Raw genomic sequence first — 14,420 nt, 5'->3', positions numbered from 1 at the left:
AAATAATTGTTTCTTGTTTTGGTACGAAAATGAAGGTTCAGCCAGATAGTATGGGTATACTTAAGTGGCTGTCATACACTGTGCAAATGACTGAATTCCTTTGTATAGGTTACTACCTGCCACATTCATTCTTCCAGTGATGATGAAATTGACTTTAAAGAAACTGGCTTTTCACAGGATTCTTCTTTGCAGCAGGTGAGTTGAATTCTTTTAACAGTGTAAGTTGCTCTTTCTGTAAAAATAAATAAGACTTTTTTTAAAAAAAAGCAGTGGAACTTGTATTTCTATCACAAGCAAATACAAATCTAGAAAGCTTTATTTTAAACTTAGACATGCATGCACACAACTGTGATCAGAGAGGTATGGTTTTTAACACATCTCTATCTTGGTGTTCCTTCCAGTTGTTAGTCTTAGATCATCTGTGGATGCAGATCTCTACTCATTGTGCCTAAGAACACATTTTATATGCCAGCTGTCTGGCCAAGTTCAACGTAGTTTCTATAGTAACTTTAGTTCTTACTAGATGTAGAAGTTTGAAATGGTGGCTTCTGATTGTGTTTTCTGGCAAGTTTGAATTGCTATGGAAGCAAATCTGGGTTTCAGTTCGCTTTTGTTATAGGTTGTGTCTATCAGCTTGTGTGTTTCTAACTTTATAGACTCTTGGTACCTGGTGAACGTACGTAGCCAGATCTTCCTGAACTAAATTTCCAATGAACTTGATCACTTATTTTTTAATGCAGTATATATGCTTTTGTTAGCTCATTTATGAGTGTTTCAAAGGTAGCTATTCATCGTTTGGCTCTATGAAAAAGAGAAGAATGCCTAGAGAATTTCAGATCAACCAGACTTGTGTCCATCTTGAAGTTTTAATGCTTTCAAGCTGACTAATTGATAACTACACCATGTTTAATATGATATTAGAGTATTTTTACAGTGAGTGATTCTGGAGAATCTGGGTGCCATTCTGCTGAAGAGTGACAGCATTTCTGTAATAGGGCTGTTCTACTTGCAATACACATCTCTTCCAATTGTTTCACTGGTGGTGAAAGTGGAAACCAGATGGCACATGACTGCCAATAGATTTCTTATACCAAACTTATTATTAATCAAAATCTTTCAGTACTCACTAACAGCTGTGTAGTAAGTACCTAGTCTAAGACTTGCTTTGGAACTTTAAGCATCTTACGGTTTGATAGTAAGTCGTTGCTTGTCTAAACTTGAGTTGTGGGTGGTGGCTGAAGTTTTAAGAATCTGATGCATTTTTATCTGATTCGGTGTCTTTTTTATTTTTCGTTTTATTTTGTACATGTAAGGTGCACCCGACTACAAGTTTGATAAGTTGGGTGGCATCTGTAGCAGCTCCAGTGAGAAAGTAAAATCCTCAAATCCTCTGTGCTTTTCCTGCATCCCCTTAATGTCTGCTGTGTGTGGGCATTCCCTGCAGTTCCAGGTAGTTAATCAAGAAAAGCAGATGGTGCAGTGCTCTCTCTTTCAAATTTGTCACCACTTTCTTCGTCTTCCCCCCCTCCACCACCATCCCACCCCACTCTGTTTGTGAAATACACTTTCTAAAGTGGCCTTGCAGAGAAAGCATGATACTAGCAAGATAAGTCACTGATGGGAAATGCATTGAAATTACTTAAAGCATTCTCCAGCTTCACAAATTCATTCATGAAGGTGTCTCTGGCTTCAGATAGGATATGTTATTCTAGACCAGTAGCTACAGGAGGAAACAGGAGGTAGATTTTCAAAATTCAAGTGGACCCATTAGGAATTGGATAAGGGGAAAAAATACTGAGGAACTCGTTCATCTTTGGTTTATTTCTGTCAAATTTAACTTCTGCCTGTGCAGAATTACATTTGCTATGACTTCTTTCTTTTCCAAATCTAGTTTGATACTGTTGTCTTGTTCCAGAAAGGAAGGTTTCTTTTTTTTTCCTCTCCTTTTTTCTCAGAGACACCTTTTCTAAATACCACTTCAAAACTGACATTGTTGAAGGTGTTCTGTCACCTTGTTCTGGGTTGTAAGGTTTCTTGTGCCAGCAGCATTTAATGTGCTGTCTTGCTGTGGCTCTGGAAACTTCTAGTCTGGGAAAGCATTGCTTCTCTGTTCTCCGCTAGCTCAATACCACTTTTTGTCTCTTAAGCATACTGCAAAGATATGAGAGAGAAATTTGAAAATAGGATGGTACTGCCTAGGGTCTGAGATATGCTAACAGTTCAGAACTGAATTTCATATACTTACTGTATACAATTTTGACATAGCGATAAGGTTTCACACTAGTTTCGTAAGTAGCTGATATCATAAAATTCATGTCTTTAATTTTGTTTATCCTGGTGAATGGTATTCTTAATAGTTGCACCTTTTGTAAAACAGAACAAGTCTGTTTAACTTACGTGGGTTTTTTCTTCCCATGGAGGTAATTCACTAATGTCTTTCAGTCACATGCTCTTTTTTATATCTGTGAATATGAATATAATTTACAGGAAAGGAGAGGTCAAACTAGTGTAAAAGCAGAGGAATTATTTTATAGGTAAAACAGTCAGTAATTGATTGTCTCTAGTGTGTAATGTTGATAAGCTAACTGTATATCAAGTCCTGAAGTTTTTCAAAACTAACAGATTTTAAAATTTAGGATCAAAATGGAAAAGAGTTCTTGCTTTGGCCTGGCTTAGCCCTACCAGTCATGAGGGTTTTTTCAGACCTACTCCCAGCCCTGAGCATGTCTGTGTACCTCATCCTTATATAGATCTCCTTTTTCATCCAGTTTTTGTAGCGTCTTAATCCAGACTTTTCAGCTTTACCACCTTCTTCAAAGGTTTTGGCTATATACTCTGTCCCGTTAGTTCCCTAGGCAAGAAACCAGGACAGTTGACAATTACATTTCCTAGGATATCTTGACGTTGGCTAACTTTACCCATGGAAATAACACTACTAGAAGTCGTTAGAGAATGTGTGATAATTTTCCCAAGACCATAGTTAATAAGGGACAAAAGCTACTGTTATGGATAGGAGAACATGCCCATGTGTACCTTAATGAGTATATGCCCATCGGCTGGCAGTTGACACTGGCATCTTTATTAAATAAAAAAAGGCACAGTTGAGTCAGTGACACTGCATTGAGATGTAAAATGTTCAATAGTTTCCTTCTTCTAGATATTGAATAGATGCTGCTGGTGTGTGTGACTGAGACTGATGTTTCTAGTGATAACTACGTGATAAATATGCAGCTGTGGTTTAATGTCTATATATGATGTAATTTTCTAATTCTTACCATTTTTAAATCCATGTTATCTTGAACAAAGACAGCTTTTTCTTTTATCTAGCGTATTGCGGCGTTTCACTGTTTTTGGGCTGCGTTTAGAAACGTGCTGATTAACATAAGATCAGACTAGAGATTTAACTTTCTTACAGAGAGCTGCCATTACCTTTCAAGGCAGTAGATGTAACTAAGTGTGTAGTCAGCATTACCGGTTAAAATTCAGAGGTTAAGACAAATCCTTTTCCTGTCCTTTATGTTATGATTAGAGAGACTTTTATTTCTTTGGAGCAAAATGGGCAAGTAGGATTTAGAGTATTGTTAGAATCATTATATCACTGTCGTTGGTCCTGGGGTTGCCAGGCCTTTTCTGATTATCAGATGCAACAAATGACGTCCAATTTTATTGACCAGTTTGGCTTCAACGATGAGAAGTTTGCTGATCAAGATGACATCGGCAAGTGAGTATAATGTTATACTGGCTTTGACTATAGTCTTGGGAGTTTCCTTTCTTACTGTGTTTTTGGCTGTAGTTTTGCCGAGGACAAATACAAGCCTTTACTGATGTGAGGCAGTTGTCAATGAGTCCTGTCTTTTTGTATCATCTGTGTGCATTGATAGAAGCTTCCCTGAACAGTTTACAGACGAAAGCAACAGCTTATCTTCTTTTTCTAATGTCCTGGCTTTGCCAACATGAGAACACAGCATTTGTGAATAAATAGCTAAAATATAACTTAGCTTTTGAAAGTTCTGCCTGTCCAATGCCATCACATTATTGGGGGCACTTTTACTTTCTCTGTGCCTCAAAAGTGATTTTATCTTCCGCATCCCCCCTCTGCTGAATCTATGATAAATAGCTCTACTTTCAAGTTTTCCTGGAAAAGATGACAGGAACAACACATCTGTGAGTGTATTTTTCTATAGGGAAGGGTTAAGGAAGGGCATTGTAAATCTACCTTTATTTTCAAGGTCAAGGCAGTTAAGACTCGTTTCTACAAATAGGGTAAGTGATGAGGAAATGAGAATGATATTGGTCAGGTAGAAAGAAAAACAAACCACCACCAAACCAAAACCAACCCAACCAACACCAAAAACGCCCCCCCACAAAGTGGTCTTTCTTCAGTTTTAAGTAAACTGATGCTTTAATGGGAAAGAATGGGGGTTCTTCCTGAAAATAGGGTTAATACTGATTCTTGTAAGAATTCATGTCTTGGAATGCAAGAACATACAGATGAGGGTAAAAAGCATTGCTTCAAGATGGTTTCTAGGAGGGTAAAATACAATAAAATGTCTCAGTGCTCTTCTGTGAGACATGCTTAGTAAGTGATGGTTCACTGAAGCTTGCATGTGCCATCTAAGAAGCATTGCTGCCTTTTTACACCACATAATCTTCTGAGATAGATTAAGATATGATGGGAGAGGAAGCAACTCAAGATACTCTTTAAATTTGTTAGAAGCAAGTGGGTTTTGACAAGGATAGGAGTTGGTATTTTTTTAAGATCATGCCCTTGGTACTATATGGCCTTGCTTCCCCTAGAAAATAAGTTTGCCTAATGCTGGTCTTCGTCAAAGACATAGAATCATAGAATAGTAAGGGTTGGAAAGGACCTTAAGATCATCTAGTTCCAACCCCCCTGCTATGGGCAGGGACACATGTTTGTAATCACTTCAGTGAAACTGCTTGATAACTTAATACATGAAGATGTGTAAAACCTAGTATTTAGTGTTTGGTTTGGAAAAAAAATCCAATGACTGGTTAAAAAAAAAAAATATATAATTTTTTTCTTTAGGAAACAGAAGTTGATATTACATTTTCCACTTTCTCTCTTCCTGTCGAGAAGGTCCTTCTATAGAGTTAGAAGGTACAAGAACTGCTAACACAGATCTTTGCAGAGTTTTGAGCTGTATCATGGTAGAATATAGTCAGATTAGGCACTCTTGAGATATACTTTTTTTCCCAGTGCATGACAGTACCGTATTTGAGATTTGCATACATTATTTCAGTTATGCTTGTTTAGGCTTTTTGAATTTTCACAGCTAACTATATAGGGTAGAGACAACATTGTATTGTATTTTTGAGTTAACGTATTTCACACATGAATGCCAGGCCTCCTCAATGTGGAATTTGACTGTGTTAATTTTGGAAACTACTTTGTCTTTAATCTTATGATTTTAGATTATTGGAAAATGAGAAACATAAATTAAGTGTCTTCATGTCATAATACAACATCTTGTTTTATTGTATACATCTGCTATCTTTTGTAGTGTTTCTTTTGATCGGGTCTCAGACATCAACTTTACCCTCAATACGAATGAAAGTGTAAGTATGTGTTCCTATACTCTCCTGTCTATTAAACTTTAGTGTAACCTCAAAGTTTTGGCAGTGGTTGTTATATGTGTAATATCTGGAACATAACCACCCTACCTTGTTCCTGTATCGTAAGACCTTCTAATTGGAAGACACTGCTGTGATTCTTTGAGATAATTATTCAACAAAATTGCTTCTAATTCATATGGTCAGGTTCAAGAACAGGCTTGGATCTGATCTGTGCCTGTTGCACACTTACGGATAGAAGCTATTTCAGTCTTCCAGTGGGATTGTGGTGACAGGAAAGTAAGGACAGAGACTTCCACCCCAGGTACTACTTGTCAGTTAAACTGCAATGAACCCCCCTACAGAAAATAAAGCTGGAGTACTTGGTGGTCTGGTTATCTGAAAAGCTCTTAAGTGTCATACTTGTGTGCTGTTCTTTAAACATGATGGAAACTCCTAGCTGTTCTTTGACAGCCCACTCAACTTGTTAGTATCTGAGTAAAACAAGCACCACTGAATATTTTCTTGACAAGCTTTTAAGTCATTAAGACATTCTGGGTTTCTGCTGCTTTTAGAGAAATGTTTTGGGGTTTTTCCCCCCCCCCCAGTAGTTTAAGATTCTTTTCAGAACAGTCATGTAGATCCAAAGTGTTTACTAATGTAAGTAGAATGATTAATCATAAATACAGATTTTTTACTTTTGTCATATTTAGGGCAATATAGCCTTGTTTGAGGCATGCTGTAAGGAGCGGATACAGCAGTTTGATGATGGTGGCTCTGATGAAGAAGACATTTGGGAAGAAAAACATATTGCATTTACACCAGAGTCCCAGAGGCGTTCCAGGTGAGAAATGTTTCTCTTACCCAAACAACACTACAGTCAGGCATCAATACTGAGCATGTCTTTTGGTTCAAGCTGACTTTTAGCACAGGCTGTCGAGCATAACTATTTCCATTCTGTGGAGAAATGAGGAGAGGGATCGCTCTACTGTCAGTCTTCCAACCATAATCTGCAGAATGTGGCAACAGCTGCCCTGCCTACTTGGCACTTCCTGCACTTTGACTTTTGTTGATTTTGGGTTTTTTTTTTTTCCTGCTGCTTTTAGATCTGCTCAGCCATTCTTCCTGCTCAGTCTTCCAGTACCTAAAGGGGGCCTACAAGAAAGCTGGAGAAGGACTTTTTACAAAGGAATGTAGTGACAGGACAAGGGGGAATGGCTTTAAACTGGCAGAGGAGAGATTGAGATAAGATATTAGGAAGAAGCTCTTCCCTGTGAGGGTGGTGAGGCGCTGGCACAGGTTGCCCAGAGAAGCTGTGGCTGCCCCATTCCTGGCAGTGTTCAAGGCCAGGTTGGACGGGGCTTGGAGCAACCTGGTCTAGTGGAAGGTGTCCCTGCCCATGGCAGAGGGTTAGAACTAGATAGTCTTTAAGGTCCCTTCCAACACAAACCATTCTATGATTCTTGCCTTGGGAAAGGCAGTCCAGCTCCACACCTCTGTAGAGCTTGCTGTCCTCTCTAAGTACCAGAGTGGTTGTGGACAAACCTGCATAGGAAACTGCATTGAGGGGAAGGAGCATCTGGTCCCCAAAACTCTCGGGGCTCTGCAGCCTCCTGTAATATCTACTGAACTTTGTCCCACAGTAGTCTTGGCTTTTCTGACCTTATGGCTTCAGTCACAAACCTGATCTCTTCTTCCCTTGCAACCTTTGAAATGTGTGTTGCAAATACCTTCTGTACAAAATCAGTTGTTTTGTTTGATAGTATTGTAGCTATCAAACTATTGTGGCTGTGTGTTTCAGGAACATCCTTATCTTCTCGCATTACATCGCTTTTCGTGTTGTGCTCACCAGGAGAGAGAGACATGCCTATAGTGTTTAAAGCATGTATGTAGTTAAAAAGGATGGACTGGAATACAGTTGGGAGATACTTTTAAAGTAGATTTACTGGATTTGTCGTTAGATACTTTGCAATAAATCAAATTATATCTTGTTAGATATAATTTGAACAGAGTTTTGTGTTTCAGTGCTTCCGTTGAGTGTGAAGAGACAAAACAGACCAACAATTTCTATACGTATGTGTGATATATTGCTTTCCTTTTCTGTTCCCTTTTCCATGGCAGGAGTAGAACCAGTCTTTGTCTTAAAAGTGGGAGGAAAAGAGACAGCCTCTTTACATGATCAAGTGAAAAATCCTTTAGTCATGGGGTTTTTGAGAGAGAAATGAGGGGAATATTAGCAGCTGACAAATTATACCTCAGTTAATCTATGAGAAATTACAGCTGTCATAATTCTCCTTAGCCTCAAACTCTCCAGTATTTCATTGTGGCTAGGGTCTGATACTAAATACAGAATGTAAACTTTGTCTTTGTATGTTAAGTTCGGGCAGCACTGACAGTGAAGAAAGTACAGATTCTGAAGAAGAGGATGGAACAAAACAAGACTTGTTTGAATCACACACCAATACAGAGGACAAAATGGAAGTAGACTTAAGTGAACGTACGTAGCTTCTTTCCCAGCTGCTTTGGGTTATAGAAGTGTTAGCAGTCTTATTTTGTAGTAGTTTCCTCATTTACCATTTTATTGTATCATAATAAAGTATTAGTGGTGAACTTGGTAGTTTTGGGTAATGGTTGGTCTTGATCTTGAAGGTCTTTTCCAACCTAGTTGATTCTATGATTCTATGAAAGTAGTCTTACCCACTGTAACGACTGCTTGCAACAGAGCATGCAAATGTTGGGAAGTTTGAATTCCTTACATGTCTTGAGTTACTTAGTCTCTCTAAAATGCATGTTTCTACTCTTAAAGAGGGGGGAAAAAAGGAGGAAAAACCAGAAAGGGAAGGATGAAATGTAATCATTTGTACATCTTGAATGCCTGCAAAAACTAATATGTTAATTGCCAAACCTAAAACCTGTTATTTTTACTGGAAGCCTCTCAGACCAACTTTTCATCTAACAATGGTCTTCTGAAAGACTTCCTACAGAAAGCCAAGTGAATTTTCATTGGTCTGGTTTCATGTGTGAATGAAAGATGTGAGTCAGTAGACTCTTATGTGGAAACTGAACTGATGTAACTGGTTTAAAAGTTTCCATGTTAAAGTCGCAGTAGACTAAATTGGCTTTAGTTAAACTGACAACACCAGTAGGTAAAAACCCTGTGTTTATCTAGACTGTAAGGAATTGAATTAAATTAAAATAGAAGGAAAAGTTAAGGGTTTTCTTTTCTTTTGTCAGATTGGTGTCGTTGGCATCTGTGTGTCAAACAAGTTTTGATCCATGTGGGTCTCCTCCCATATCTGTCTGGGCTGGAATTTCTAATTGCTAGTCAGAGCTTCCTTTACAGCCTGGTTTTTTGTATGTAAGTGTTAACAAAAATGTTTCCCTTGGGTAGGTGAAGTATTTTTGAATTGACCTATCCTAAATTAGATGCTGTTAAGTTACTCCAAAATTTAAAATCCAAATAAGTATTTTAAGTTGTAAAAAGCCTTAAACTTTTCTGAAACTTAGCAGTGGTGTTAGTGCATGAGAAATTATTTTAGAGACTGTCCATATGTAAGTTGACATGTAGTTTTCTGTGTTCAGGAAAATGTGCATAGGAAACCAAAAAAGGGATGAAAGCTCTTAAGATTTTATTATTATTAAAGATATCTGTTTTGAAAAGTGATAACAAATGTTGTTAGGTTAAAGAATGAAGTGGGATTATACTTCTGATCTAGTATGGTTTGTTGTTTTTGTTCTTCAGAGAAGCTATATCAGGTTTTAGCAGAATAACTCCAAGTAACGGTTTTTAAAATTCTGCTTTACTAGCAGAATTTCCCTTTTGGGGAATGCATTCATTTTTAACAATATAAAGAAGATTCTTCTGCATGTGTGTTAAAGTCTAGTTACAAATTTTGCTGCTCCTTTTGCAATGTACATATAGAGAATCAGTGAGTTGGGCGTATGTGCGCTCAATAAATGTCCTTTATTGAAATTTCTTCCTAATGAACTTGTTGATGGTTTTTCAGCACCAAACTGGTCAGCTAACTTTGATGTACCCATGGAGACAGCACATGGTGCCACTCTGGATTCTGTTGGGTCTGATGTGTGGAGTACAGAAGAACCTATGCCAGCAAAAGAAACTGGTTGGGTTTCCTTTTCTGAGTTCGCATCCTCTTTAAGGTAAGAATGTTAGTGATTGAGGGCAAGCTTGGTTTCCTTGGGATGTCTATCTCTAGCCAAGCCTGTGTTGATAGCGTGCTGGTGGAATACATGGTATGTAGTGTATGGAGCCAAAGGGCCCCATGTTTGTAGGATGGGCGAATCCTAATGTGTCATTGTTTTAGAGGGTTTTTAGAGAATATTTGGGTCTTTAATATTAATCTCTGACTAGAATTTGGACTGATTTTTTTTTTTTTTTTCTTTTTAATTAATTTTTTAGTTTAGACTGAGCCCAGTGAAGGGTTGAATGTTGGCTGTAAGGGTCATAAAATGTCTGTGATGATTCTGTTTCATTGATGTTATAAGACAAATAGGTGTGGGGTTTTGTCAGTGTTCTGTTTTGTTTTAAACTTGCATGGTTATACAGCTGTGATACTTAGGTTAGGCAGTTCTGCACTATTTTGAGAATGCCTGAGATACACTTTCCTTTCTTGGCTTGAACTCCACATAAAACATAACCTGAAGTCTGTTGTCTAAGCACTTAGTCATATAGATGTAAATTTTGAGTTGCAAAGTACTAGCAGTCAAGAACTGATTCCTTCTCCAATCACACTCTTCCTGTTACACATCTGGCTTTTAATTGTCTGTTTAGGCATTAAAGAGCTCAGATATAAAAGAATTATTGTCATGTCCCCCCTCCCAGTGTAAACCAGTACATTGTTTCATGCTTGAGGCAGGTACATTGATGACAGTATTAAGGGTTTAGAAAAGGAGGTCTTGGAGTTGCCACATTAGTGGCTAGAAAGACATTCTGTAAAGGGTGGGAAGTGTTTCAAGTGGCCAAATCTTGTCTTTTGAGTTCCTTCAGAATAAAAAACTCATAGCTATGTTACAAAAATTACTTCTGTAGTGGATGATGAGGACTGTGTTGGCAGTCTCAGCAGAAAATCATCTTTCAAATTGTAAGGAGTGCATTTAGAAAGTCAGTTTCATGTCATGTTGGAAACACTACAAGGATCCAGCAGTGACTTGTTTATCAGGGACATGTCCATTACTATTTGTAACCAAACTAAATAAAAGGTAAAATAAACCCAGCAGCAAACATACACAGTCAGTTCAGTTCTGGTGGATTTTGTGTTACTAAACTTCTGTTCAGACTGCCTTCCCATGACTCCTGCAAACAAACTTGCTATCATTCAGTTTCAGTAGAGTTGTAGGCCTCATAGGTTTGATACAAAACTAAAAATACTGTTTTAAGAACACTTAATTCCGCTGTTTAGAAATGTTTCTAAAATTTTTTTTTTTACTTTGTATTTGAAGCTCAAAAGATTCCTTAAGAAGTAATTCTCCTGTGGAAATGGAAACAAACACAGACCCAATTGATCCCTTGAGTGCAAATGTAACTGCTCTTGCAACACAGCTAGAAAGTAAGTATGCTAAAGTGCAAACAGATTGATTTTAAGAGTTATACCCAAAAAAGAACCTGAACTTTAAAATCTGGGTTTCCACAGACCTCTCATTTGGCTAGTCTTCTGTTCTGCCAGGTAATAAAAATGACTTGTCAAAGAATTTCCTATTTAAAACAGGAACCAATGTAATTTGTCAGACATTTGGGATGATCACTGTTGGTGATATGGATGATGGCGTTAAATCTGTTCTGGACTAGTTAAAATAGTTTCCTGTTTAAACCAGGGGCCAGTGTTACTGTTACCTCTAAAAAGCCTGCACCTCAGGAGCAGAAAAGCATTACAAAGAACCTAAGTGTGTTCTGTTAGAGAATCCTTACCTATATCAGCGCTTCATTGGCTGAGCTGATGCCTCAGAAGAGTGGTAGCCTCTAGTCTCTTACTATGTGGGAGTAGGCCAGTAGCCTCAATGTGTTAAAATTTCCCCTTCCTGCTCATCTCTTTCCAAGTTACCTTCATTATGGATGCACTCATTCTTTCTTCATCTATGAACTGGTTAATTAGCACATGTTTGGCTTTCAGCTTTTTGTATGGGAGTCCAGGGAGACTGGACTCCCAAAGGCTTGTCGGACTTCCCAAAGACTTGAAAACTTCCTGTCACATTTGTACTGTGTGGGCTTGTGTAACGAATTTGACTGTACAGAAAAATAATACATGGCTATAATCCTGCTGAAGCCTTGTTCAGGCAAACCTGTTGCAGTAGCAAAGAAAAACAGTTATGGAACCTGACTTCAGCATCTGTAAGCGTTTATGCTCTCTCTATATGTATGTGTAGTGGGGATTGCAGAAAGGTGATTTTCTCTGTAAGGAAGAATTCAAGTGTACAAAACTGCAAAAATATCATTCTGGTTATATTGGCTTCTATGCTTCCTCATTAAATAAGGAGCCATGTACTAAATTATTTCTGTGTATCTAGCCCCAGGAAGTGTTGCTATGGAGGCCAGCTCAGATGGAGAGGATGATATAGAAAATGCAGACAAGGTAACTGAAACAGTAATGAACGGCAGCATGAAGGAGACACTGAGCCTCACTGTAGATGCTAAAACTGAAACAGCTGTTTTCAAAAGGTGAGAATACCTATTTATTGTCTTCCCACCCTTGTAAAATAAGCACTGTTGATGGAACACTACACATCATCAGAAAAAGTTCTTTACAAGTGGTGATTCCTGAGGCTTTAACTAGAAACCTTTTTCCAAAGTAATTGTTTTGAAATTTTCCTTTCAGTTAGTTATTATAACGTAAGACTTTCCTTATCAAGCTTTAATTTTAGTGGAAGCTTATTAGAGGAAGACTGACTAACTTTTGACCTGATGCACATTATTGTGCACTTTTTTTATATACAATTACTCTATTAACATACAGTTGATAGCATGTCAAAGCTAAGCTTTTTGAATTTTGCACAGAATTGTTTGATTTGGATTGGAACTCTGTCCCTTTCATCTAGGAGTAACTTGTCAGACATTTGGGATGATCACTGTTGGTGGTATGGATGATGGTGTTAAATCTGTTCTGGACTAGTTAAAATAGTTTCTTGTTTAAAACAGGGGCCAGTGTTACCTCTAAAAAGCCTGCAAGTCATGAACAGAAAAGTAGTCACATGCGTTCTGGATCTGATGGTACATAAGAGTACTAGAATAACCAGAAAAACAAACTCCTTAATTTTGGTATCTTCTAATACGAAGTGCTTGATTCAGAAATAGCTGACTTACAATGTGGTTATATGCCATATTGCATATATCAACGTTTGATCCTTTTAAGGGAATAAAGCACATTTCCATCTTGTCTACTCAGATTTTGTGACTTTCATGATCCAGTGCTTTTTATGTAACATTAAATGTTTATGTAGAGAAAAAGAAGCTACCAAGTCTGACCTGCAAAAGTAATTATGCCTGTATTAATTTGAGCTGGTGTATCCCTCCCTTTCCCCCAGTCTTGACAAATCGGAACATGCTGCTAGCGTTTTGACATGCAACCGTCTTCTCATTATTTTAGAATAATTTCCTAATATCTGTCCCTATTCTCGCTTTAAATATTGAAAAGAAATTGTCGATGTATCTTGAAAGTTGCTTATAAGTAAGTCGGTCCATTTCAGTAGAAAAAAATTCCCAGTGTTTGTCCTCTCATTGCCTTAATTGAAATTCATTTTACTTAGTGGTAGTAGGTAAGTATTATTTGTTTTGGATGGCTTTCAGTTACTCTCTTCCATCCTTTTGATTATCAAAGCAATAAATAACACCACCAGTCTTTAACACCTCACTTGACTTCTTCATATTTTTTTCAGTGCAGAGAAGGGAGCATTTACGGCTGTGCAGTCCATGTAAATCAAATGGAATTGTTAGAGAAATTGAACCAAAGCAGTTTAGGGGAGGATTGTGACTCATTGCTGACGGTGGCATAGAACTGTAGTGCCTGGCTAACTTAGTAAATTATGCACCTGCTCTCCAGTTTATCCTCTATTATGGGAACACTTTTATATGATCTACGCTCCTATTGTGTTAGATGTTTACAGTTGGATTTAGTTATCCATGGTGTTTTTAACTTCTCCTTAACTGCTTTAATTCACACACACTTTCAAATTCTGTGACTTCTGATACTGGTGCAGAAACTGAGGTGAGGAGTCAGCATGTGGTGCCAGTTCCTGCTTGAGCTGTGGTTTAAGCACGTCAATTCTTGTAGCTGAAAGGATACAGAGGTGCAAAGGGAGGCAGTATCAGAGAATTCCCCAGGTCAGAAGGGACCTCAAAAGATAATCTGCTCCAACCTTTTGTGGAAAAGGGATCCCAGGTGAAATTGTCTAGCACTCTGTCCAGTCACATCTCGAAAAACTCTAGCAATTGCCATTGGACTCTGGAATCTTGATTGGGTTGGTAAGGAGAAATTAAGGGAATGTGGGAGGCTAAAAGGCGAGGTCTTTGTAAAATACAGAGACTGTTCTACTCTCATAGAGGCATGTGGCCTCTTACGGAGTCAATGTTCAAGTGAATTTCTTCAACTTTCAAATACGCCAAAACAAAAACGGGAGAAAAAAATAGTGTTTCTTTTGGAATAAATATTTAAAATAATGGGGGGATTCTAGATTAAGAGACAAGTAGAGTAGCTAGAGGAGGTCCTACTCTGGCCTGTGTACCTGGCAAAGTGGACGCTTCCAGACCTAAGTTTCATGTAGGTTTCTGCCAGTAGAAAATTGATGGTGTTGAAGTCAATGTTGGAGCGAGGAGGAGCATCAGAAGCACAGTAGGA

At 38.0% G+C, this 14,420-nt stretch overlaps 1 protein-coding gene across 22 annotated transcripts in view; it reads left to right on the top strand.

The window, feature by feature from the left end:
- PPP6R3 (protein phosphatase 6 regulatory subunit 3) overlaps positions 1-14,420 on the top strand; it is a 56,849-nt gene that overhangs the window by 36,125 nt on the left and 6,304 nt on the right. For 16 of the 22 annotated variants that reach the window (XR_003991080.1, XR_003991081.1, XM_030483874.1 and 13 more), the window contains 8 exons: positions 109-195; positions 3,624-3,721; positions 5,526-5,580; positions 6,288-6,418; positions 7,953-8,071; positions 9,582-9,735; positions 11,035-11,141; positions 12,097-12,247. Coding sequence is in view for 19 of the 22 variants with exons in the window: in XM_030483874.1 (XP_030339734.1) it covers positions 109-195; positions 3,624-3,721; positions 5,526-5,580; positions 6,288-6,418; positions 7,953-8,071; positions 9,582-9,735; positions 11,035-11,141; positions 12,097-12,247 (902 nt within the window). In the remaining 3 variants the exon portion in view is untranslated. Of the gene's footprint in view, positions 1-108; positions 196-3,623; positions 3,722-5,525; positions 5,581-6,287; positions 6,419-7,952; positions 8,072-8,808; positions 8,933-9,581; positions 9,736-11,034; positions 11,142-12,096; positions 12,248-14,420 lie in introns of all 22 variants that reach the window. The other 6 variants (XM_030483879.1, XM_030483878.1, XM_030483877.1 and 3 more) reach the window with 3 other exon arrangements.

The sequence above is a fragment of the Strigops habroptila genome, chromosome 4 (assembly GCF_004027225.2).
Source record: "Strigops habroptila isolate Jane chromosome 4, bStrHab1.2.pri, whole genome shotgun sequence".
Classification (NCBI taxonomy): Eukaryota; Metazoa; Chordata; class Aves; order Psittaciformes; family Psittacidae; genus Strigops; species Strigops habroptila.
Note: the sequence above shows the minus strand (reverse complement) of the source record. Positions and strands in the feature narration are given on the sequence as shown.